Source organism: Aplysia californica, unplaced genomic scaffold (genome assembly GCF_000002075.1).
Source record: "Aplysia californica isolate F4 #8 unplaced genomic scaffold, AplCal3.0 scaffold00209, whole genome shotgun sequence".
Classification (NCBI taxonomy): Eukaryota; Metazoa; Mollusca; class Gastropoda; order Aplysiida; family Aplysiidae; genus Aplysia; species Aplysia californica.
This window is the reverse complement of record NW_004797479.1, coordinates 915220-940710: the sequence shown is the minus strand read 5'-3', so window position 1 is coordinate 940710 and position 25491 is coordinate 915220. Positions and strand designations below refer to the sequence as shown.

The window sequence follows — 25491 nt, the reverse complement described above, 5'->3', positions numbered from 1 at the left end:
CTACTTGCCATCTTTCTGTTATGCAATATATCATTTTATTGAAAAACATAACGCGGATGTAAATTCTAGCATTTGGTCAATTTTGAAGTCAATTGAGTCATAAACTTAAGACAGTTGCAGTGGAAACCATATATAACAGGCCCGGTAATAACAGGGATCTGGTAATAACAGGGATGTTTAAAATCCCCGTTTTTTTCCTACTCTTTGTCTCTATTAAAAGTTATCGGCAATAACAGGGCCTCATCAGAGCCCAACCGGTTATAGCAGGGACAAAAGCTCGTTAACAATGTGTAAAAACTAAGAGATAGATAGATAGAGATAGATAGATAGAGAGAGAGGGAGAGAGAGAGAGAGAGAGAGAGAGAGAGAGAGAGAGAGAGAGAGAGAGAGACGCAGTGAAGGAGCAAGCCCACGCAAGCCACATCACTGGAAGCACACACGGCGGGTGAAGCGAGGGAGGGCTGCGGTGTGCTGCAGACTTCGATCTAACCCTTATTCGGGGAGCCCACTACGGATGGAATCGGCCGATCGGGCGTCGCCTAAAAACAAACGTGTTTCTTTTCAGTTTCATAAACAAACTAATATGTTTTCAGTTTCAGGTGACCGAGTAGGGCGATCGGCCAGATACAGCCGTAATGGGCACCCCGTATAAGTCTAGCAACACGCACGTGAAATGTGAACGCACAGGACTGCCTAACGGCCTCGAGAGAGGGCTGCGGTGTGTGTACTTGGGGTAAGGGAAACTACCCATGAATAAATGCAGCTGGTTTAGTCCATAAATGCTTACTTCCCTTGCATTTCTGATTTAACAGGGGTCTGATACAACAGGACTTTTTCTCTGGTACCTCCATCCCTGTTATATCAGGTTTCCACTGTATTTACATTTCTTTGAACGAAAAACTTTTTCCTGGTCAGCTGGTATATAAGATGGAAATATTTGGCCCTAATCTTGATAGAGAAACCCAAAACTCTAAGGGGGCCTGGGGGACCAGCGGCGAACAGCAGATTCGCACTAGAGACTGGAATTCTGTCCATTTAGAAGAGAACGAGAAGGAAAAAAAAGGGGGAGTTGGCGGGTGCTCCGGTGTGGTTTGCTCCTTCTTTCCTATAAAACATTTGTTGCCCTTATCTCTCCTTCTTTTGTGTGTTTGTTACTCTCTTGTAACACCTCTAATCTTCGGCACCTATATATGACGTTAATGTGCTGCAAGTGCGCAAAACACTAACTAAAACTAAAAGAAGAAGAAGATGCTACGAGTGAGAAAGCCGTGTTTTGCATAATATCAGTTTATTCAAGCGAAAAGTTTGCAAGGGTAGCTGGATTAGCATGTTCCTGATACACATCATAAATCAAACATAGCATGATTAATACATCCTGAATAAACAAATTGGTATACACAGCACCAAGCAGACAGTCTTGTTTATTTAAAGGCATTAATTTAGGTCAAGTAGATAATTGTCAGATCAAAGTCTGTAGTACCAGTCAATTCAGTCAATAACTTATAAGAACCTGTACGTCAGTCATACCCTTGAAATCACCATGCAGCATATTAATAATTTACAAGTATTTCTTTGGATAAAAATGTGAATACACCTCTGGTATGCAGAAGCTGAATTAACATACAGGGCCTAATTAATTATAATACATTATAACTGAACAGAGTTCTGCACAACTGAATCACGAGTGACTTGCAGAATCATGAATCACTTGTGTTTGCTATGATGATGGATCAATTATTACTAAGGTGATTACTTATCACGAAGCATCAACTTTTTTGTAAGACTCTGACTGAGCCCCTTTCTCCCTTCTTTGCCCAAGTCTTCCACGAAGAGGAAAATAAAGTTTAAGAGGGTGAGATCAAAACACAAGAAAACAACACATCAAACTGAAGGATACAGAAAGAGAGGAATTAATGACTTTTCCATACAGGAAAGAAAACAAAACAGAACACTGAATAATATAGGCCTACAAAGATCACACTAAGGTTCTCAACGCTCTCCCTGGACATAGGAGACTCGTTCATACATATTATGTATAACAGTACAATATAATAAAAGAAATATACAAACAAAGAGAACTGGGTAGAAATGTAGTAGGAAATAATGTGCCTCAAGTTTAACTTGAACAGGAAATTTATAGACAATTGATTAAAGTAACAGACTGAAATCAATAAACTATTCATGATAGCAGTGAATGTTGGCTCTATTTGCTTTGAATTTCAAGAAACACACACACTGCCCTTTCCCCCCCCCACCCCCTATCATTTCCTAAACTATCAATAGCTCTTCCTGCTATCACAATGACACACAGACACATAGATTGGCCAGCTGTTCTGATGTAATAAACCAAAAAATTCTGAATTTCACTTTATCGTCATTTTTTTTTAAGTTGAGAAAAAGATTGCATGAGCTCAAGAACTATTTTGTTGAGATTCAAAATTCTAAATAGGGGCCTATAGAAAACGAAAGCTAGAAAGGGTACATAAATGAATGTAGGCAAAATAATATATAATTGTTAAAAGAATGAAATAGGAATTTTTTTCTCTCTCCTGAAACATTTTGCTGTCTGTGCTTAGAACGTTTGCACATCTTACAAATGACATGCATACTCTCATGCCCCCACTTCAAATACGGCTTCCCAAATAATTTTAATGGCAAAATGGATTGCTTAACTGTGTATATTATGTTAGCTAGATTCTAGTCTTCGTCACAAAAAATGCTGGGATGATGATACATGTACATCATCATATTTATCAAATCTGTTGAAACTATAAGCATAGTACATTATGTAATTGTAGTTTGAGGTCATTAGACAGTCAGATAGCAAAAAGAAATTACTTTCAACGTCTATGAAACTTAATACAGTGGGTGAAAGGGCATTTGTTGGAAGGCCCCCAAGATCTGGAATGCTGTGCCCAGTAGGTTAAGAGAGATCAACTCTTCATATTTATTTAAATGCCAGTTTAAATCACTACTGTTTTTATACTATGAGACATATCTACAGAATGTTGGTCGTCATATATAATGAGCTAAAGAATAGTAATTCTACTCGAGAGTAACATACGAAGAAGAGAAAGAGGGGAGATATGAACAATATAAGATGTTTGACAGGAAAAAAAGGGGCAAACCACATAAGAGCACCCGCCAACCACACACATATATTATATGTATTACAACTCTGTCAACTCTACATACAGCTGGCATGCACAGAGCAAAATCGGTGGGACACGTAAATCCTTTCAATATGAAGGAATTCTTCTCTGTGCATAGGCCTACGTTTTAAACATAAAGAATAAACACATCGGCCTATAATAAAAAAACAACTTCAGGACCTGAAAACCTGTTTGTTAAGTGCTCGTTTGGCCAGGTTCGTGTTTGGTTAAGTGTGTGTTCGCTATGTGCATGCTTGACTGTAGATAATTCAGTTTAAAGATACGAGCCTCTTTAACCCTGACTGTCACGGTCCATGTAAGATGTGTGGAATAGGCCTACATATCAGCAGGGAAGAAAGCAAACTTCCACACATGGGATTCGAAATTAAACCTTTTGCCTGCAAGCAAAGAGCCTAATTCTGTCCTCCACCGGGCATTTGTAGTTACACTTTGAAAGCTGCTTTTTCTATTCTTGACCCAATTCATCCATTTCACCAAATCCAGTTTCACACCACCACTAGCCTACTGCTACCATTTAACCTGACATTGCAAACTCCACCATTACTAGCTAGTGTTTCTTTCAGAGAAGTGTTCATTGATTAAAATGAGAGTCACGACACGGTGGAAGCCACTTCTCAAATTCTGGGCGTACAGTACAGCGTTATTGGTAGTCTGTAATCTTATAGCTTATTAATTTGTCTTAGCTTTGATAAAAAAAAAAATATCGATCTATCCCATCTATCTTGAATACAAGTCGAGATATTTGAGATTGGAAGAGGAAGGGGTTACCCTTATTTAGAGAGAAAATTTGGAGAGAAAATAGGAGTGAAAATTGCCGCCACAGTTTGGTGACCTCCAAAGCTTGCCTTTTACTGCAAACTTACAGATTAAAATTAGTATCTTTGATCAACATTTTACAATAAAATCTACACAGGGCTGTGTTTTTAAATGGACATAAAAGGTGTTGAGCCCAAAAATATTTGAAAAAAAAATTGATTAAAAAGTGGGCAAAAACACGTTTTTGATATTATTATTTTGACAAGCATCTGACTTCACCAAAATGCCACACACATAAAAAAAACCCTAGCGAACTGTGAAATCATGATCTCCTTTCAAAATTTTCCTCTCAGTTTTTATTCTCTTATGAATTCTTTCCCTAGGAAACAGATTTGATTTGATTTACGAAAACAAACACAGCAATTAAATTCTAACAAGTCAAGTTGGTGTCAAGTCAACACAGGGAAACTCGGTCAGAAAAAATTGTCACTATTCTGAAAACCCTGCAAAAACAGGGAGGTGTTGCACTTACAGCCAATTTTCCTTCTGTTTATTTCACGCGGTTTGAATATTTTCACTCAGATATAATATGTGAGGCAGCGTGGGGAAATCCGGCGCTCGTCAAAATAATGAAATTGAAGAAATTGGCATTTTTCCGCCGGTTTGGCAATTTTTATAGAAATTTTTTTCAGGCTCAACACCTTTTATATCCATTTAAGAACCCATGCCTGGGTGGGTTTCACCGAAAAACATTGATTAAAGGCACAAAAAATGTAAATGGTCCGTTTCCACGGACTCTTAGGCTATGTAAATAACCAAATTTGGACGGCCATTTTCTAGCTAATTTTACCTCTGAAACCAAGCGACCCCCCACCTCCTTCAATCGCAAATGTTTAAGCTTTAACGTGATACCAATAACTCCACATGCCCAAAAGTTGACGACAGCCTGATTCCACTGCGTTGTGACACATTTGTGAGGCAGCGTTGTGGAATCAGGCTCTCGTCAAAATAATCAAAGTGAAGAAACATGCGTTTTTCCACAGGTTTGTGAATTTTTATCAAATTTTTTTTTGGGGTAAGTACCTTTCATGCCCATTTAAGAACTCATTTCTGTGTAGACTTTTCTGAAAAACGTTGATTAAAGGCACACAAAAATGTAAATTTTCAGTTACCACGGACTCTTCAGCCAAGGAAATAACTAATCTTTGGCGGACATTTTCTCACAAATTTTACTTCCGAAAACAGATGACCTCCACCTCCTTCATTCGCAAATATCTCAACTTGTATTAAAGATAAATGGATATTTTTAAAATCCAAATAAAGACGAGTGAACAAGCTTTATGATGGTACCAATAACTCTACATGCCCAAAAATTGACGAGCGCCTGATTCCACTACGTTGTGACACATTATAATTCTTTATGCTTTCACTTGTATGATTTACCACCCTTCTACTTTCACTTCTGTTGGTCTTACTCATGTCAATATAATATATCTCAGTCGTTCTGCTGGGAAGTTGTGTAGTCAGCCCTCGATCTCAGCTCGGATTGGTCCTTACAACAGGGTCAAAGACCAACTCCTAAATTACCTTACTTGCATTGATGGGAGCATAAAAACACTTACATTAAATAATCTTAACCCACAGCCTTGTCTTCGATACACTCATTCTAAATGAGATAATCTTAACCCACAGCCTTGTCTGCGATACACTCATTCTAAATGAGATAATCTTAACCCACAGCCTTGTCTGCGATACACTCATTCTAAAAGAGAATGCTATCACTGTGCTAGCAAAATGTCATAACTTCAAGTTGAGCCAAAATGCAACTAGCTTTTTATTTCCTCAGGTGGTACTATATGTGAGGCGTGCAGACAAAACAAGTAACTTCTCGCAATCCACAAATGGAGATATTGGCCAAAAATCGATACTATAAGGATCAAATATGCTAATTTTCTATCGATGTTACATATTTTTTAAGTATATCTTTTATTATTTGTGAGGCGTGCTGACAAAATGAGTTACTTCTCACAATCCACAAATGCAGATATTGGCCAAAAATCTACAGTAGGGACAAATTTCTAGGTTTTCTATTGATGCAATATTCATTAAATACTCAATGCCTTTTGTTATTTCATACTTACAAATTGTAAAAACTTAACCTATATATAAGCATGATAATATATCTATTTCCATAGGGCTTGAGTCCGAGAAGTAAATCATTTTGTCAGCATGCTTCACATATCTGTCTTTTATAAAAAGCAATATAATACAAATATATATGTCCTGGCAGTCACAAAAGAAACATGCATGGGAAGTTTGACCATTATTATAGATGATAGACAGTCTAGACAAACAGTTTTTCCCATTTATCTCAAAAGCAGCAAAAATGAGATGTGCTATTTTGCTAGCATGGTGATGATGTATCTTAATCATACACTCGCTCGACAACACACACTAATTTCTTATAAAAGTGTAAAAACAGCAAGACTAGATATGCCTTTTGAGCGTGAAATACTCATGAACAGTTGGAAATTGTACATTTCACGGCCTGGAGCTCATTTAATAATATACTCAACAATCAGGGAAGCAACGTGTAAAATAATATTATAGCATGTTAATTATCAAAATCTTACTTTGTATTTTCGCTTTTTGTTTTTCATGTTTTTTTTTTTATTTTTTTTTTTATTTTTTTTTTTAAATGTCACTTAAAAATCTTTTCCTTGACTTTGGAATGAGGTAAATACACACAAGAATCAGTAGGCCTTCAAAATGACTGGAAAAGATCAAAACAAAGCAAAGAAGGCAAAAAGGAACAGACAGGCTTAAGAGACACAAAGACATCACGGCATATCAAGGAAGGATGTCGTTGCAGCCTTTTATCTTTTAACTCATCCAGTGCCGAGGGCAAAAGCACTTTATATATTCCCCATCCAAACCAGGCACTTTTTTAATGGTTCGACAGAGAGGGGCTCAACTGAGAGAAATACCATATGGAGTAGGCCTACACTTAAACTTCAAACAATTAAATACGAAAACATCAGTAAGCTAAAATAAAATCAAACCCAGGCTGTTTTATTTTTGCTTCTAATCAAACAATCCCTTTAACTGTCCCCGTCCTTTTATGCAAGAAAAATTCTGAAATTATGCAAACTGAGCCCAAAAACGTGAAATTATGCGATTCTCTTAATTTTAAAAAAGAAGGATAAAGGAAAATAATCAGAAATTATGCGAAAAATGATCAAATTTTGCTAATTATGCGGGATGCATAAAACTATGGGGACAGAATTTATAGAAAAAAAGCAGGATAAACCAAAGAAAATTTTGCAGTCCTGCAGAATTCAATTTTTGCAGACTCCTGAAATAAAAAAAAAAACGAAACTTTTTAAACACTGTGGTGAAATCAGGCGCTTGTCAAAATGATGAAATTGAAGAAACCGGCATTTTTCTATCTGTTTGGCAATTTTTATCGAATTTTTGTTTGCTGATTCAACACATTTAAGGTCTATTTAGAAACATATTTCTGTGTGGATTTTACTGAAAAATGTTGATTTAAGGCACACAAATGAAAATTTATTTGCAGTTTCCATGGACTCTCTGACTTTGGAAGTCGCCAAACTTTGGCAGCCATTTTTTCGCTTATTTTATCTCTGAAACCAGAAGATTCCTACCTCCTTCAATGACAAATATCTCGACTTCTATTCATGATAAATGAGCATTTTTTTCACTGAAAGCAAGACATATGAACAAGCTTTAAAATGATACCAGTAACTCCACATGTTCAAAAATTGACAAGCGCCGATTCCACCGTGTCGTGACACAATTGCATTTATATAGCACATCATATCTACTCTCTACACCATGCTCAAAGGGTGCTCTGGTGTGGTTTGCTTCTTCTTTCCTATCAAACATCTATCGTCCTTACCTCCCCTTCTTCTTTTTTATGTTCGTTACTCTCTTGTAACATCTCTAATCTTCTGGCGCTCATATGACCTTATGCAGTTGCGAGCGCCGTAAAACCTCTACTAAAGCTAAAAAAAAAAACATGTTCAAAGCGCTTTACAATTATCGGTAGACCATAAAACACTCAGAAACCTTCTCTGCTTGCTTCCCGGGAAGCATACATATATTTGCCATTCTTTTGGTTTTTTTTTTTTACCTCAAAGCTATAAATTGTCTTACAAAATGAACCTAACTCACTGTTCATATTGGTCAGGTCCGTATAAATGCCTTCATCACTGACAAAACGGGAGATCAAAAGGAGGAGGATACTACAGGCTCTCCTTGTCACCATGGGCGAATAGTAAGACCTAATTTTCATGGTGTCTTGCTCGCTGTCATTTTCTTCGCCAAAACTTACTACGAGTATATCAGTATCACTATAGTTTACTTCCAAGCCAGGAACAAAGATAATTAGATAGTGCCTATTACCCATAACTTCATCATCTAAATATCTCTTGAAAGTTCCACTATTCTGTATTCAAAGGACTTTTGAATTATATTTTACTCACAAAAATTAATGTACATCTTTAAAAATCAATCAAAGATCGTGGGCTAAAAGACTAGGGAATGAATTAAGTATCCTTGATCTTTCCGATAATAAATAAAATTTCATTAAATTTACCTGGTTTAGACTAAAATATAATTATTTTTCTTTTAAAAAAATGCGAAAATACATTTTGATCTTCAAATTCTTTCAAGAATTCTTGTCCTTATAGCACTGAATGAGATAGAAAAAAAAGGTTATAAGATCCGATAAGAGACTTGAGGCAGAAACAGAGAAAGGAACAATAGGTGTTGAAATCTTCTCTTACATCTAATTAACATGTGAAAGAAGAGGGATAAAAAATTGGACAACATTTATAAATTAAGTGTTATGAAATACAGAGCAATTCAACTGTTTAAAAACATTTCTAGACAACTGTTTTAAAACATCTCTATACAACTGTTTTAAAACATTTCTAGACAACTGTTTTAAAACATCTCTATACAACTGTTTTAAAACATTTCTAGACAACTGTTTTAAAACATCTCTATACAACTGTTTTAAAACATCTCTATACAACTGTTTTAAAACATCTCTATACAACTGTTTTAAAACATTTCTATACAGCACAGTTCAACAGAATGTGATCCTTTGGAGAGATATACATCACACATAATCTATTTTGTACAGGGATGAAGAAGAATAAGAAGAAGTTTGTAAGTGAAGGAGCACTAATTTAAAAAAGAAGAACTAAAAAATGTGAAACTTTGCACAATTACTGAATTTACTTTCCAAAGATTTCTTTCTTCTGTTACTATGTTATATATAGCCACCTGGTGACGGAAGAGGAAGAGAAAAAACAACAATCCTATAGGCTACATCACTAATAAGATAAGATAAGATAAGATAGTACTTTGTTATTTATTATTTGTTATTTGAAATAACAATTTCAACGTTACATTTCCAAGATTCATAATTCTACACAATATAGCATGTGTTTGTGTGAATGTGTGTGTGTATGTGTGTGTGTGTGTGTGTGTGTGTGTGAGTATATGATGGTGTCCCAAAAGTCAAACACCATCTTGGTTTTCATAAATAAATCTAGTTTTATTGAGATTAGACAATTATAAAAGCTTGAATTGAGTCCCCTCAGCAGCATAATATACATCAACGCGACTCTCTTTAAAAAAAAAAAGTCCTTTTCCACTCTTGAGTACAATCTGTTTTCGAGGTAATCTTTTGGCACTCTTTTGTTATTGCGTCCTTCAATTCATCAATTTCTATGTTTGAAGAAGGTTTTCAGGATGATGCACAGCCTTTTTATATACCCTGAATGTGTGCATGTGTGTGCATGCATGTGCATGTGTGTATGTGTGTGTGTGCATGTGTGTGTGTGTGTGTGTGTGTGTGCGTGTGTATGTGTGTGTGTGTGTGTGTCTTTGTGTGTGCATATATCATGAATTTAAGTAGAATGTCTTGCCCTCACCCCTCTAATACATTGCAGGGTAGCAAGATAGTCACCACACACCACACCTTTGGTCCTATGATAGAAAATACCTGAACATCAGCATGCTTAGATGTAGAAAGCCATTTTGAGGTATCAAATCTGTTGAATTTTCTCCAGCCACTAGGCCTGGTTCTCCAGTTTCCAAATCATTTGTTTGTAATCTATGGGCCATTAAATCTATGTTAACCCTATCCGTACACCCTGGGGTGATTTTGTACCCCCGGTGTTGTATTCTTCACATTTTAGAATACTTCTAGTACGAAGATCTCTTTGAAACTTTCCAGATTTTTCAAAAAAATAATTTTGACAGACTGCTATGCAAAACATACGGATCGGATTAATGAGTAAATTTCCTCTTTGGAAAGGGGTGGCACAGAGTTCCCCACGACGTAGGGATACCATAGTAAAACAAGACGTACGGATAGGGTTAATGGAACATTATGCTTGGCATGCCACCTGAGCCAAACTACCATTCTTGAAACTACCATCACATTGAAAGAGTACAAAGAGTTGGAGAAGGAGAAATAAGGGAAGAAAAAGGAGGTGGAAAAAAATGGGATATTTCTTGTGATTCAGAGACACATTATTGAGTTTATAAATAAAACTGACTGTGTGTGCGTGAGTGTGTGTGTGTGGGTGAGTGTGTGTGTGTGTGCGCGCGCGCGCGCGTGTGAGTGTGAGTGTGTGTGTGTGTGTGTGTGTGTGAGTGTGTGTGTGTGAGTGTGTGTGTGAAGAGACCCAGATCTCTCATCCTGTATAGAATGGTTTCATTTAGCAGCATTGACTTAAGTTAGAATATTAAATCTTTGATTGAACACTGGGAAATGAAAAAAAAATCTTAGAATAAAGCTTTTCCAACATCACAATAGGGGGTAATGCACACAAATACACTTCCCTAGGACAGAACATAAGATACACTGTGTTGACAACATATGAATACGACAGTTAAATCCTTCTAGTGATCTTTATTGCATACTGTCACTGAATCTGATCCCTGATTATCAACATATTATCCTGGTATACATTATCCAGACTAGATGCCAAATTGTAAAGGCAAGGTACATCATAAGACACAAGCAACAACAAATGCAAAATTCTTTCTCATTTTTACAGCAGCACCACCTGGGAAACCCAGTTTTAATGTCAGTTACAAATTTCACCCAGGAACTTAATAAACTGTAGAGTCTTTACTCTCCAGTCTGGTAGTTAATACTGTGCTTCGGTATCTCTGCTCCAACAAAAGCTCTCACAATAAGAAATAGTCCTTTGATTCTTTACTACTTTACTAATCAACATCATTATCCACAGGCTGGGGGGGGGGGGGGGGGGGGGAGATATACAATACTGCAGCACAAATAAATGGGAGACCTTTAAGGATGTCAGGATGTAACTGAAATAATTAAGCACCATAACTTCAACTATATTTAGTAACAAATCTGCTCCATTATTTCTCAATTATTTGAATATTCAAACATTATTTCACACCCTTTTCCTGGTTCAAGCATTTGCATTCCATGATGTGACCAATGTATTGATCAAGTTATGGGCAGCCCATGATGCCTTTGGTAGCATACAACCTGGATGCAGTAACTTTTTCCCAACATGGAGTGCTCCCAAACACAAAGGGCATGCCCTTTTTGCTTCCACATTTTCCACTTGGCAAAACGACATTAGTGCCACAGGTGCCAAATTTGTCAACCGACACATTAAGCCTGTGCGAAATTTGCCAATCAGTCAATTGTCAAAAAGATCAAAACTACCCACAAGCTTGTTCAATCACCCTCAACTCCTCACTGGTGATAATAGAGCAAATATCGACGCACTGCTCCGCCACAGCTAAACAAGACAACCCATATATATTGGTGATGCTGATCAGATACGCTTTGTATCCTGGTCGTGGGAACGAACGAAGCAGTGAGGAAGAACAACCTGACCACTGTCCATCCATTACGGATTTTTCAGATCTGGTGGGAACCAAGATGAGACTCCGGGCTGGTCATAACCGCCACAGAAACTAGAGCTGCTAGCAGAGCTTAGTCATGGTGCCTTGAAGGGGACTTCGGAGGCCTGGAGCATGGTCCGAAACTGGGAGCTAGCATTGGACAACAGGTCTGATGGACTGCCAGACTCCTGCACCTGGACAAAAACAAAATAAGGTCATTAACGGAATACCGTCATTTACTGTAAAGAAAGTCTTTTTTTTGGTTATATTTTGTTTTAGTAGAGGTTTTACAGCGCTTGCAACTGCATAAGGTCATATGAGCACCAGAAGATAAGAGGTGTTACAAGAGAGTAACAAACATAAAAAAAAAGGAGGAGAGATAAGGACGATAGATGTTTGATAGGAAAGAAGAAGCAAACCACACCAGAGCACCCGCCAACCACCCACAAAAAAAGTCTAAAAATAACCATTTCATTTCTAGCAAGTAACATCACTAGCACAGCAATATAAACGGATTATCATCAGTGTTAATACTTCATCGCCCAATAAATCAATTTTTGTATGCTTTCAGACAGAGTTGTTATTCCAATAAAGACATCAAGAAAGGCATCTTACAATAATAAGTTTCATTGTTTCATTATTTGTTCCCTAGTTTTTGATTCAACAAAAAAGCAAGTGCCGCATAATGTTTTTCAATTGAGAGCCGTCTTTTTCTTTAATTTTCTCAAAACAAAAAAAAAAAAATTAAAAGCTTGTGAAATAATGCAACTTTGTGAATAACTTCCTTTCGAAATAAGTTGTTTCACATGTATATCCTATCCTACAGATTAAAAATTTCAACACAGATTGAAGATTCAAATGAGCAGAACAACAGTGGCTTACCTTCCCATTGTCCATGACTACAATTTTATCACAGCTTAAGACGGTGTTGAGTCTGTGCGCAATAATAAGCATGGTGCACTGAGAGAACGACTCTCTTAGCGTCGTTTGGATGAGAGAGTCAGTCTCCGAGTCGACGGCCGCTGTCGCTTCATCTAATACTAGAATCTGCAAAGAGAAAAAAAGGGAAAAGGAGGTAGAAGTGGAAGTTTGGATGATGCAATGGGCCGGTTCTTCATCTTTCCAGTTGTTTCATTATCTCAGTTTTCCTGGCAGACATTTTCTTTGGGTTTACATTGATGTGTTTCTCTTAAGCCCACACTAAAGGTAAGGGATAAATTAATTGTAATATAAATCAAAGGAGCAGTTCTTTACCAAAGACAGTCTTTAATAGCTAATGTGGTAGTGATCTTCTCTTTGATGCACTGATTAAACATGTATGTCCTATATATTGGGGTGAAATCAGGCACTCGTCAAAATAATGAAATCGAAAAAAAACGGCATTTTTCCGGTAGGTGGCCACTTCCAAGCTAATTTTACCTCTGGAACAAGGCGAGCCTACCTCCTTCAAAAGCAAATATCTCGACTTCTTTTTAAGACAGATAGGTATTTAAAAAAATTAAAAATGAGACAAAGGAATAAGCTTTAAGACGATATCAATAACTCCACATGCCCAAAAGTTGACGAGTGCCTGAATCTATCTCATCGTGACACATTGACACATTGACACACTGACACATATTCACTCACCTTACAATTGCGGAGCAAGGCTCGGGCTAGACAGAAGAGTTGCCTCTCCCCCAGGGAGAAATTGTCCCCATTTTCTAGCACTGCGGTGTCAAGTTGATGCTCAAGGCCTTTAACCTGTGGGTTCATCATTTCAACATAATTTATACTGTGTCACAAAACTTCATTTCAATTATTAATGGGGTTGGGGAGCTGGTGAGGAGCTCAAAACGCTATAAAAAATTTCCCAAAGCAGAATGGGATAAATGTCAGTAAATTCTGCAACATCAATTTTGCCATATCATTCCAAATTGTTTCTAGGTCTTGAACTATTGTGTCAATTAACCGTTCTTTGAAAATTTTCTTATGAGTCATTACCAAAATGTCACCCAACTGAAAGGATAGGCTTTTTAGAACCCCCAAAATGTTATTTAACTGCTAAGTAACTACTTGTTTTTCTTGTGTAGAGCAACTAACGAATATCTCAAGAGATAGAACGCAATAGCATTAATGGGTATCTTTCTATTTGTTTTTTAAAGAGAGGACTAGGCACTCAGTTCAACTTGCCCAGTGACCAGCGCCGAAAAAAAGAGGAAACATTGTAGTTATCACACACAGCTGTTCATTTATTCTGTGAGAGTAACAAATTAAAAAGCTACTTTGTGACAAATGAATAGGATCATAGGATGTGATTCAGTGAGTGAAGTTATTTCGGTGATTGGGGGCCCCCTTTCATCGACAGGCGACATCGACAAGACAAGAAAGACTTTCAAGGTAAATCTTTCAGTTATCACCGGCCACAACTGTTCATTTATCCTGTGAGTGTAACAAATTAAAAAGCTACTTTGTGACAAACGAATAGGATCATAGGACGTGATTCGGTGAGTGAAGTTATCTCCGCGTGGACTAGAGGACTGGGGGCCCCCTTTCATTGACAGGCGACATCAACACAACAAGGTAAGAAAGACTTTCAAGGTAAATCTTACAGTTATCACACACAGCTGTTCATTTGATTTAACCTGTGAGTGTAACAAAAAGCTACCTTGTGACAAATAAATGAATACCAATCAGGAGTATAAAGACCTAGCCGATATCATTTACTTCTCCACTAACATAGGGTCAAACAGAGCTGTTCATTTTGTTTGGGAAAACAACAAAAAGCTATCTTACTACTATCCTTTTATCCTCCCCCCTAAAAAAACAAAACAAACGAACAACAAAAAGCTATCTTACTACTATCCTTTTATCCTCCCCCCCCTAAAATAACAAAACAAACAAACAACAAAAGCTATCTTACTACTATTCTTTTATCCTCCCCCCCCCCTAAAAAAACAAAACAACAACAAAAAGCTATCTTATTACTATCCTTTTATCCTCCCCCCCAAAAAAACCCAACAACAACCAAAAGCTATCTTACTATCCTTTTATCCTCCCCCCTAAAAAAACAAAACAAACAAATAACAAAAAGCTATCTTTCTATCCTTTTATCCTCTCCCCCCCAAAAAAAACAAAGCTATCTTACTAGCCTATCATTTCATCCCCCCCCCCCCCAAAAAAAAAAACTACCAAAAAAACAACAAAACCCCCAACAAAAAACAACAACAACCCCCCCCCAAAAACAAAACACACACATTGAGTCAAAGAAACTGGGGGCGGCGTTAGCTGATGGAGGCGTTCTCACACACAAAAGTAAAGACAGATCTTACCATGAGAGCCATATGACACTTGCCCAAAGCCTGCCAGATGTCGGCGTCGGAACGCTGCTGGAACGGGTCAAGGTTGTACCTGAGACAGAGAAAAGCCAAGTTGGACATCTACGAAATATCAACACACATTTTCTGGCATTTTGTATTTAATTTAACTCCTAGCGGTATTGCTTATCTCGTAGATGTCCAACTTAATCGTGCTCAAACTTTATCCATCCCACCCACTTTCCATTTCCAACCCTCCCCCCCCTTCCCACACACATTCGCACGCACGCACACGTATACACACACACACACATGCACGCATGCACACACACACTGACACTCGCGCTGTCATGCGCATGGGTGCACACACACACACACACACACACACACACACACACACACACACACACACACACACACACACACACACACACACACACACACACACACACACACACACACACACACACACACACACTCTTACAAAGGTCTCTAGGAAGCAAACCTCTAAAACCATTTGACAACATTACTATTTTACAAATTAATAACAAAAGATAATATAAAACAATTGTGTCAAGGGTGGAATCCGGCGCTTGTCAATTTTTGGGCATATGAATTATTGGTATCATCTGTGAAAACAGATTTATTTGCCTTGCTTCCAATGAAATAAATATCTTTATCTTGAATAGAACTCAAGATATATGCGATTGAAGGAAATGAGGTCGCCTGGTATCAGTGTTGAAATTAGTGAGAAAATGGCCGTCAAAGTCTGGTAACCCCAATGGCTAGAGAGTCTTTCAAAACTGGAAAATGACATATTTTGTGTCTTTAATCAATGTTTTTCAGTAAAATTCACAAGGAAATGTGTTATTGCATGGACATAAAAGAAGTTAAGCCAAAAAAGAAAAAATTCAATAAAAATTTCAAAACTGACAGTTCAAAATGCCCATTTCACCAATTTCGTTATTTTGACCAGCACCTGATTTCACTATATGCTGCTTCACAATTTGTTACCTGATGGTACCAGAAAATAATACTGGGTCTTGTGGAATGACAGAGAGATTCGATCTGAGCTCCTTCAGATTGACAGTAGAAATATCTACATTATCTACGAAGATACGGCCACCATCCAGCTCCACAAGGCGGAAGAGGGCAGCACTCAGGGACGTTTTTCCTGCGGACAAAGTTATTTGTGAAACGTGCTGGCAAAATGAGTTACTTCTCGCAATCCACAAAGGGAGATATTTGGCCAAAAATCAACTCTCTAAGATCAAATAAGACTTTCTATAGATGCCCTATTCCTTATGTATAACAAGCCTCTTGATATTTCCTACTTATAAATTGTAAAAACTCCACCTACAATAAGTGTGAAGTATCTATTTCCGTAAGGCTTGAATCCGGGAAGTAACTCTTTTAGTCAGCACACCTCACATTTGATTCATAAAGACCAAGTACCTTTTGCTGTTTTGGATTTATTAATTAAAGAAGATAATTATCCTCTTTCTTTCTGAGGTTTTCTTTGGATAGGTTATGAAGATGAGGTGCATTTGTTTTAATTAGTTTGTTTGGTTTTTCTTAGTCAAAGGATAATTATAAATATCTTCTTTGAGAAATAAAAAGTGTTCTTTTCCAAATTTGTTTATTCCTCCTGCCAAAATCAAAGACTGTGATAGAATTCACCTGTTCAAAGCGACTTTAATATTTGACTTTTAAGGACAGTGGCCTTGCTACCATCTGTATTCTAGGACTACCAAGGGATGTTTAACGTGCGCAACATGCACACAGGATGTCCAAGATTTTTTCTCTCTTTTCCAAGAAGGGAAGGTGTTATCTTACAAGATCAGGGGTGCGGCTGAAAAACAGCAGTAAGATGGATCCAAGAGTAGCAGTAGAAAGACAGCAAAAAGAGTCAGTAGCCCAGAGGATTGGGCAAGGGAGAGGGGGGGGGGGCAGAAAGTAAAGACGAAAGAAGATGACAAATCATATTAAAGAGCAGGAAAGGAGGTGAGAGGAGAAAATGTTTTTTATAGGGGAAAATTTTCCAGCGCTTTCAGGATTTGAACCCAGGACCTATTGAATGAGAGGCAAACACTATAAGCTCTAGACCATGAGAGCCCCCTGATACTGTCTAAGAGGCCTACCCATCAAAGACGATAGGAAGGGGTGGGGGGTGGGGGGTGGGGGGATGGTGTCATCTTCCACAGGTTTAACTGTTTTTATATACTATTTTTTCAATCTGTGCACCAAAACTTGGAACAATTTGGATTTAGATGTTAAAATGTCTCTTTCAACTGATCAATTTAAATCAAAGTTGAAGACAATGTTTTTCAGGAAAGTATACTTATAAGGCAGGAACTCTATATCTGAAATATCTGTCAGTTTTATTCTTTTTATTTATTTTTAAAAATATATGCATGTCGTAGTGGTACTGAGCTTTAGAGCTTTTGCGGGTGTGTGTGTGTGTGTTTTGTAAGCGCCACCGAGCACTTTTTGTGGATTCTGGAGCGTTATAAATTCATTTATTATTATTATTTTTATTATTATTATAACATAACTTCAGAAGTAACATTCGCTTACCTGCACCAGACCTGCCCACAATGCCCACCTTCTCTTGGGCCTCTACTTTGAAAGACACGTTTTGCAGAGCCAGGGGCAGATCACTGCGATAGCGTAACTGCACGCCGTCGAAGACGATCCCACCGGACTTGGGCCAGGAGGTCAAAGACTGACCACTGACGACAGCTAAAGATGGCTCTTCTTGCGTTATCTGTGGGCCACAGAGACAGAGATAAACGTGATGGCGACTCCTCCAGGTGATGCATTTCTCACTGATTATGTTAGGTATATCGTCAGTGTGTACAATTATCAGAGCTTCTGGATTTTTTCCCCCTAGAAGTTTGAACTAAACATGATACAAATGCAACTCATCTGAGACAATTATACAATGTGTGTATGCATTGACTTCTTATGCTAAACATAAAAAAAAAAAAAAAGCATTTGTATAGCGCATGTCCCCACTCGAAAGCAAACTCTATGCGCTTTACACTGTATTATAACCCCAGCACGCCAAAGAACACTCCGAAACATTCTCAGCTTCCAGGGAGCATACAATGCAAGCAGCTGGTTAAGCGCTCAAACACTAACAAACTGACGAGATCTTTTCACTGTCTATAGCTGTCTCTAAATATTGAGAAGGCTTCAGAATTCAGTCATAAAACATTGAAATTCATAAAAATAGTTTTAGAAAAAGACGATAGTTTACATCATAGCACTGTGGCTGCTAGATCTTTTTTTTTGGCAAGTGTTTTACGGTGCTTGCAACTGAATAAAGTCATATGGACGCGCAGGACACATTAATCATTCTCAGTTTGGTAGGAATTAAGTTTAAAGTTTGCCTGGGTGGCGGCCAAAGCCAACTTTTATCGATTTCAGGACCACCGGGGTATCTATAACCTGTGCAACTTGCACAAGGGACCTCAAAGATATTTTTCACTCTTATCCAAGAAGGTTATGTATTAGATTTTATCTACCCTAAGACCAGGGGTGTGGCTGAAAGACAGTAGTAAGAAGGAGCCAAGGAGTAGCAGTAAAAAGGCTACAGTCAGAAGCCCAGAGGAGGGGGCAAAGGAGGTGAAGGGGAATGGCAGAAAGTGGAGACAAAAGCAGATGACAGATAACATGGTTAGAGAACAGGAAGGGATGTGAAAGGAAACATTTTTGAGAAGAACCTATTCCGTCACAGTCAGGTTTCAAACCTGGGACCTGTTGAATGAGAGGTGAACACCGAATTTTTATACCATGAGAGCCCCCGCAAGATCATCATCATCATCATCATCATCATCATCATCATCATCATCAAAAACGACAACAGCAATACTCACATTACAATACTTGAGAATTCTCTGTACAGACGTAAACCTCGCTTCTGTTTCCACAGCCAGACGAGCCGTGAACTGGAACAGCCCAGACATCTGAAAACACACAAAGCAAAAACATTTCATGACATCAGCTGTTTCCTGGTCCCACAGTATTCTCTGGTGATTTCCAATGTACGAGGGAGTGGCTGTGGCAACACCACCACAAACCCACAAACAGTTTACAAGTCTTTAGTTTGACCCGGAAGTCAAAGATAAATGAATTCTACATCTGGGTAATGCTTTATTGATCAGTTTGACACGAAACAAGCCTTTTTAAAAACGTAATTCCTCGGGTCGCATTTCCACAAACACGTGAGAATTACTCGGAAATGTGATTTTAAATTGCATGGTTAAAGAGTTAAAATTTATGCAAACAGTGAAAGTAAAAAAATAATGTTTTCCATGAACTGAAAATAGCCTGGATGATTCTCAGACACCGAAGTCATTGCCCTTCAGAAAAAGATGTAGAGTCTGTGTTTGTATGTGTGTGAGTGTGCGTGTGTGAGTGTGTGTGCATGTGTGTGTCTGTGTGTGTGTGTGTATGTGTATGTGTGTGAGCGGCTTGCTGGAGATAAGGAGTTCTAAAAAACCCCAACAAACAAAAAAAAACCCAACCTTTTCTCCAAACTACACATTACTTCAAGTCAAGATCATATTCTGGGCACTTAAAAAAAATGTATCCTGATGAACACGTTATTTCACGCATACTAGGAAATAATAAAGAGGAGAGAGGTGGTGGTGGTGGTTGGGGGGGGGGGAGAAGTAGACCAAATTTTTGATCACTTCTATTGGCAAATAAACACTTCGCTGTGCTATTGACAAAAAGCATACCCGAACATTGTAGGAGTGGCAAATAAACACTTGACCATGCTATTGACAAAACACTTAATAATAATAATAATTGCATTTATATAGCGCATATCCACGCTCAACAGCATGCTCTGTGCGCTTTACACCGATTATTACCCCAGCAGACCCTCTGAGAACACTCAGAAACATATTTGGCTTCCGCGAAAGCATACAGTGCAAGCTGCGGATTTCACGCTCTCAAACACTATCAAACTGACAAGATCGTTCACTGTCTATAGCCGGGTACCCATTCCCACCTGGGTGAAGTGAGGAAAATTTGTGCAAAGTGCCTTTCCCAAGGACACAACATCGGGCCCCTGACGGGATTCAAACCCACAACCTAACGCCAAAGTCCTTTCCCAAGGACACAACATCGGGCCCCTGACGGGATTCAAACCCACGACCTAACGGTTGCGAGTCCGAGAGCCTAACCACTAGGCCACTGACGCCACTTACCTGAACACTGTAGGAGAGAGCCAGACCGGCCAGGGCAGGGTTCAGCTGGTCAAAGGTCAGCAGAACTAGAAGACCCGTAGCAAAGGCCACAGCGGCCGACACGATGTCCAGACGAATGGCCAGCCACCGATTGGCCGAGTAGAACAAGAAAACAGCCACACAGTTTGTGTTGAGGAGGTCACGGTGACTGCGGGTAAAAAAAAAAGAATTTGAAAACCATTTTACTTAAAAAGAAAGAAATAGCTTAACTCTTCTTCGTCTTCTTGTGAAAGAGCTTTCCAGGTTTAACCCTATCCGTACGCCCTTGTGTCATTTTGTACCCCCAGGGTTGTATTCTTCACATTTTAGAATACTTCTAGTACGAAGATCTCTGAAACTTACAGTATTTCTCATAAAATCATTTTGACAGACTGCTATGCAAAGCGTACGGATCGGATTAACGATTACATTTCCTCTTTGGAAAGTGGTGGCACAGAGTTCCCCACGTCGTATGGATACGATAGTAAAACACGACGTACAGATAGGGTTAAAAAACCCCAACAAATTGTCTCTATAGTAAATTCGAGTTAAGCTGTTGGTGCAAGTAAGAAGAGTTTGGGTAGTCACTGACTATAAGATCTTCATCACCCAATGCTGCTGCATCTACATAGAATCAAGAGCAATCCCTTGCCTGAAAGGCAGCCATGTGCTGTTAATTGAAGGCGCTCTTAATATTTATACAGATTTGAGTGGCTTCAATTTTTGACAGGAATTGATTATTCTGCCTCACTGATTTACTTCTTTCTGTTTCTGTAGGCTAATAAAAAATCAGAGCCAACACATTAGGGTACAAACACGATACTGTTACATATATACCAACAAATTTTAGGGGAGAAATATATCATTAAAATTCTATGCGTTGGCCTTTCTACAAGATGCATTTTTAACCATTCCCGTACAGTTAATAAAAATTTCTCACTGGAACAATAAAGTATTATGCTATCTCATCTTATCTTATTTCAAAGATAAAACCCACACAAACAAAAGAAATTAAAACAGTAGGGCCTACAGTAAATTTCACTCACCACTTCTCGAAATGTACAGTGCGGCGGTAGGTCTGTATGGTTGACATACCCTGCACGGAGGTAGCCGCGTGGCTGAGGACAGGGGAGCGCGTCACATTGTCCAGGCCCTTGAGTTCCCGCACACACGTGTGGAACATTGACATGAGGAAGAAAAACAACGCGCCCAGGGGCACAGCAGCAAGCAAAAACCACGGAGCCACAAAAGCGATCATGCACAGTGCTGCGATGACTTGAAGAACATTGTTGAGGAAAATCTCAACGTTCATTGGAAGACGAACATCAACTGTGGATAGAAAAAAACCACATGTTAAATCTTTATCTCTGAGGAGAGGGGGGGGGGGGGGGGGGGGGAGATATACAATACTGCAGCACAAATAAATGGGAGACCTTTAAGGATGTCAGGATGTAACTGAAATAATTAAGCACCATAATTTCAAATATTTTTAGTAACAAATCTGCTCCATTATTTCTCAATTATTTGAATATTCAAACATTTTTTCACACCGTTTTCCTGGTTCAAGCATTTGCATTCCATGATGTGACCAATGTATTGATCAAGTTATGGGCAGCCCATGATGCCTTTGGTAGCATACAACCTGGATGCAGTAACTTTTTCCCAACATGGAGTGCTCCCAAACACAAAGGGCATGCCCTTTTTGCTTCCACATTTTCCACTTGGCAAAACGACATTAGTGCCACAGGTGCCAAATTTGTCAACCGACACATTAAGCCTGTGCGAAATTTGCCAATCAGTCAATTGTCAAAAAGATCAAAACTACCCACAAGCTTGTTCAATCACCCTCAACTCCTCACTGGTGATAATAGAGCAAATATCGACGCACTGCTCCGCCACAGCTAAACAAGACAACCCATATATATTGGTGATGCTGATCAGATACGCTTTGTATCCTGGTCGTGGGAACGAACGAAGCAGTGAGGAAGAACAACCTGACCACTGTCCATCCATTACGGATTTTTCAGATCTGGTGGGAACCAAGATGAGACTCCGGGCTGGTCATAACCGCCACAGAAACTAGAGCTGCTAGCAGAGCTTAGTCATGGTGCCTTGAAGGGGACTTCGGAGGCCTGGAGCATGGTCCGAAACTGGGAGCTAGCATTGGACAACAGGTCTGATGGACTGCCAGACTCCTGCACCTGGACAAAAACAAAATAAGGTCATTAACGGAATACCGTCATTTACTGTAAAGAAAGTCTTTTTTTTGGTTATATTTTTTTTTGGTAAGTGTTTTACTGCGCTCGCAACTGCATTAGGTCATATGAGCACCAGAAGATAAGAGGTGTTACAAGAGAGTAACAAACATAAAAACGAAGGGACAGATAAGGACGATAGATGTTTGATAGGAAAGAAGAAGCAAACCACACCAGAGCACCCGCCAACCACCCACAAAAAAAGTCTAATAATAATAATTGCATTTATAGCAAGTAACATCACTAGCACAGCAATATAAACGGATTATCATCAGTGTTAATACTTCATCGCCCAATAAATCAATTTTTGTATGCTTTCAGACAGAGTTGTTATTCCAATAAAGACATCAAGAAAGGCATCTTACAATAATAAGTTTCATTGTTTCATTATTTGTTCCCTAGTTTTTGATTCAACAAAAAAGCAAGTGCCGCATAATGTTTTTCAATTGAGAGCCGTCTTTTTCTTTAATTTTCTCAAAACAAAAAAAAAAAAATTAAAAGCTTGTGAAATAATGCAACTTTGTGAATAACTTCCTTTCGAAATAAGTTGTTTCACATGTATATCCTATCCTACAGATTAAAAATTTCAACACAGATTGAAGATTCAAATGAGCAGAACAACAGTGGCTTACCTTCCCATTGTCCATGACTACAATTTTATCACAGCTTAAGACGGTGTTGAGTCTGTGCGCAATAATAAGCATGGTGCACTGAGAGAACGACTCTCTTAGCGTCGTTTGGATGAGAGAGTCAGTCTCCGAGTCGACGGCCGCTGTCGCTTCATCTAATACTAGAATCTGCAAAGAGAAAAAAAGGGAAAAGGAGGTAGAAGTGGAAGTTTGGATGATGCAATGGGCCGGTTCTTCATCTTTCCAGTTGTTTCATTATCTCAGTTTTCCTGGCAGACATTTTCTTTGGGTTTACATTGATGTGTTTCTCTTAAGCCCACACTAAAGGTAAGGGATAAATTAATTGTAATATAAATCAAAGGAGCAGTTCTTTACCAAAGACAGTCTTTAATAGCTAATGTGGTAGTGATCTTCTCTTTGATGCACTGATTAAACATGTATGTCCTATATATTGGGGTGAAATCAGGCACTCGTCAAAATAATGAAATCGAAAAAAAACGGCATTTTTCCGGTAGGTGGCCACTTACAAGCTAAATTTACCTCTGGAACAAGGCGAGCCTACCTCCTTCAAAAGCAAATATCTCGACTTCTTTTTAAGACAGATAGGTATTTAAAAAAATTAAAAATGAGACAAAGGAATAAGCTTTAAGACGATATCAATAACTCCACATGCCCAAAAGTTGACGAGTGCCTGAATCTATCTCATCGTGACACATTGACACATTGACACACTGACACATATTCACTCACCTTACAATTGCGGAGCAAGGCTCGGGCTAGACAGAAGAGTTGCCTCTCCCCCAGGGAGAAATTGTCCCCATTTTCTAGCACTGCGGTGTCAAGTTGATGCTCAAGGCCTTTAACCTGTGGGTTCATCATTTCAACATAATTTATACTGTGTCACAAAACTTCATTTCAATTATTAATGGGGTTGGGGAGCTGGTGAGGAGCTCAAAACGCTATAAAAAATTTCCCAAAGCAGAATGGGATAAATGTCAGTAAATTCTGCAACATCAATTTTGCCATATCATTCCAAATTGTTTCTAGGTCTTGAACTATTGTGTCAATTAACCGTTCTTTGAAAATTTTCTTATGAGTCATTACCAAAATGTCACCCAACTGAAAGGATAGGCTTTTTAGAACCCCCAAAATGTTATTTAACTGCTAAGTAACTACTTGTTTTTCTTGTGTAGAGCAACTAACGAATATCTCAAGAGATAGAACGCAATAGCATTAATGGGTATCTTTCTATTTGTTTTTTAAAGAGAGGACTAGGCACTCAGTTCAACTTGCCCAGTGACCAGCGCCGAAAAAAAGAGGAAACATTGTAGTTATCACACACAGCTGTTCATTTATTCTGTGAGAGTAACAAATTAAAAAGCTACTTTGTGACAAATGAATAGGATCATAGGATGTGATTCAGTGAGTGAAGTTATTTCGGTGATTGGGGGCCCCCTTTCATCGACAGGCGACATCGACAAGACAAGAAAGACTTTCAAGGTAAATCTTTCAGTTATCACCGGCCACAACTGTTCATTTATCCTGTGAGTGTAACAAATTAAAAAGCTACTTTGTGACAAACGAATAGGATCATAGGACGTGATTCGGTGAGTGAAGTTATCTCCGCGTGGACTAGAGGACAGGGGGCCCCCTTTCATTGGAAGACGACATCAACACAACAAGGTAAGAAAGACTTTCAAGGTAAATCTTACAGTTATCACACACAGCTGTTCATTTGATTTAACCTGTGAGTGTAACAAAAAGCTACCTTGTGACAAATAAATGAATACCAATCAGGAGTATAAAGACCTAGCCGATATCATTTACTTCTCCACTAACATAGGGTCAAACAGAGCTGTTCATTTTGTTTGGGAAAACAACAAAAAGCTATCTTACTACTATCCTTTTATCCTCCCCCCTAAAAAAACAAAACAAACGAACAACAAAAAGCTATCTTACTACTATCCTTTTATCCTCCCCCCCCTAAAATAACGAAATATATATACAACAAAAGCTATCTTACTACTATTCTTTTATCCTCCCCCCCCCCTAAAAAAACAAAACAACAACAAAAAGCTATCTTATTACTATCCTTTTATCCTCCCCCCCAAAAAAACCCAACAACAACCAAAAGCTATCTTACTATCCTTTTATCCTCCCCCCTAAAAAAACAAAACAAACAAATAACAAAAAGCTATCTTTCTATCCTT

The 25491-nt window shown here is 38.4% G+C and overlaps 1 protein-coding gene across 1 annotated transcript in view; it reads right to left on the bottom strand.

Annotated features, from left to right (window-relative positions):
• Positions 1–11412: 11412 nt before the first annotated feature.
• The window catches only part of LOC101864068 (multidrug resistance-associated protein 5), a gene marked incomplete in the record, with an annotated part of 113698 nt that continues 99619 nt past the window's right edge, over positions 11413–25491 (bottom strand). The window contains 9 exon segments of the mRNA XM_013083082.2: positions 11413–12055; positions 12744–12908; positions 13491–13604; positions 15173–15251; positions 16172–16331; positions 17735–17924; positions 19039–19128; positions 20380–20566; positions 21444–21726. Of these exon segments, the coding sequence (XP_012938536.2) occupies positions 11957–12055; positions 12744–12908; positions 13491–13604; positions 15173–15251; positions 16172–16331; positions 17735–17924; positions 19039–19128; positions 20380–20566; positions 21444–21726 (1367 nt within the window).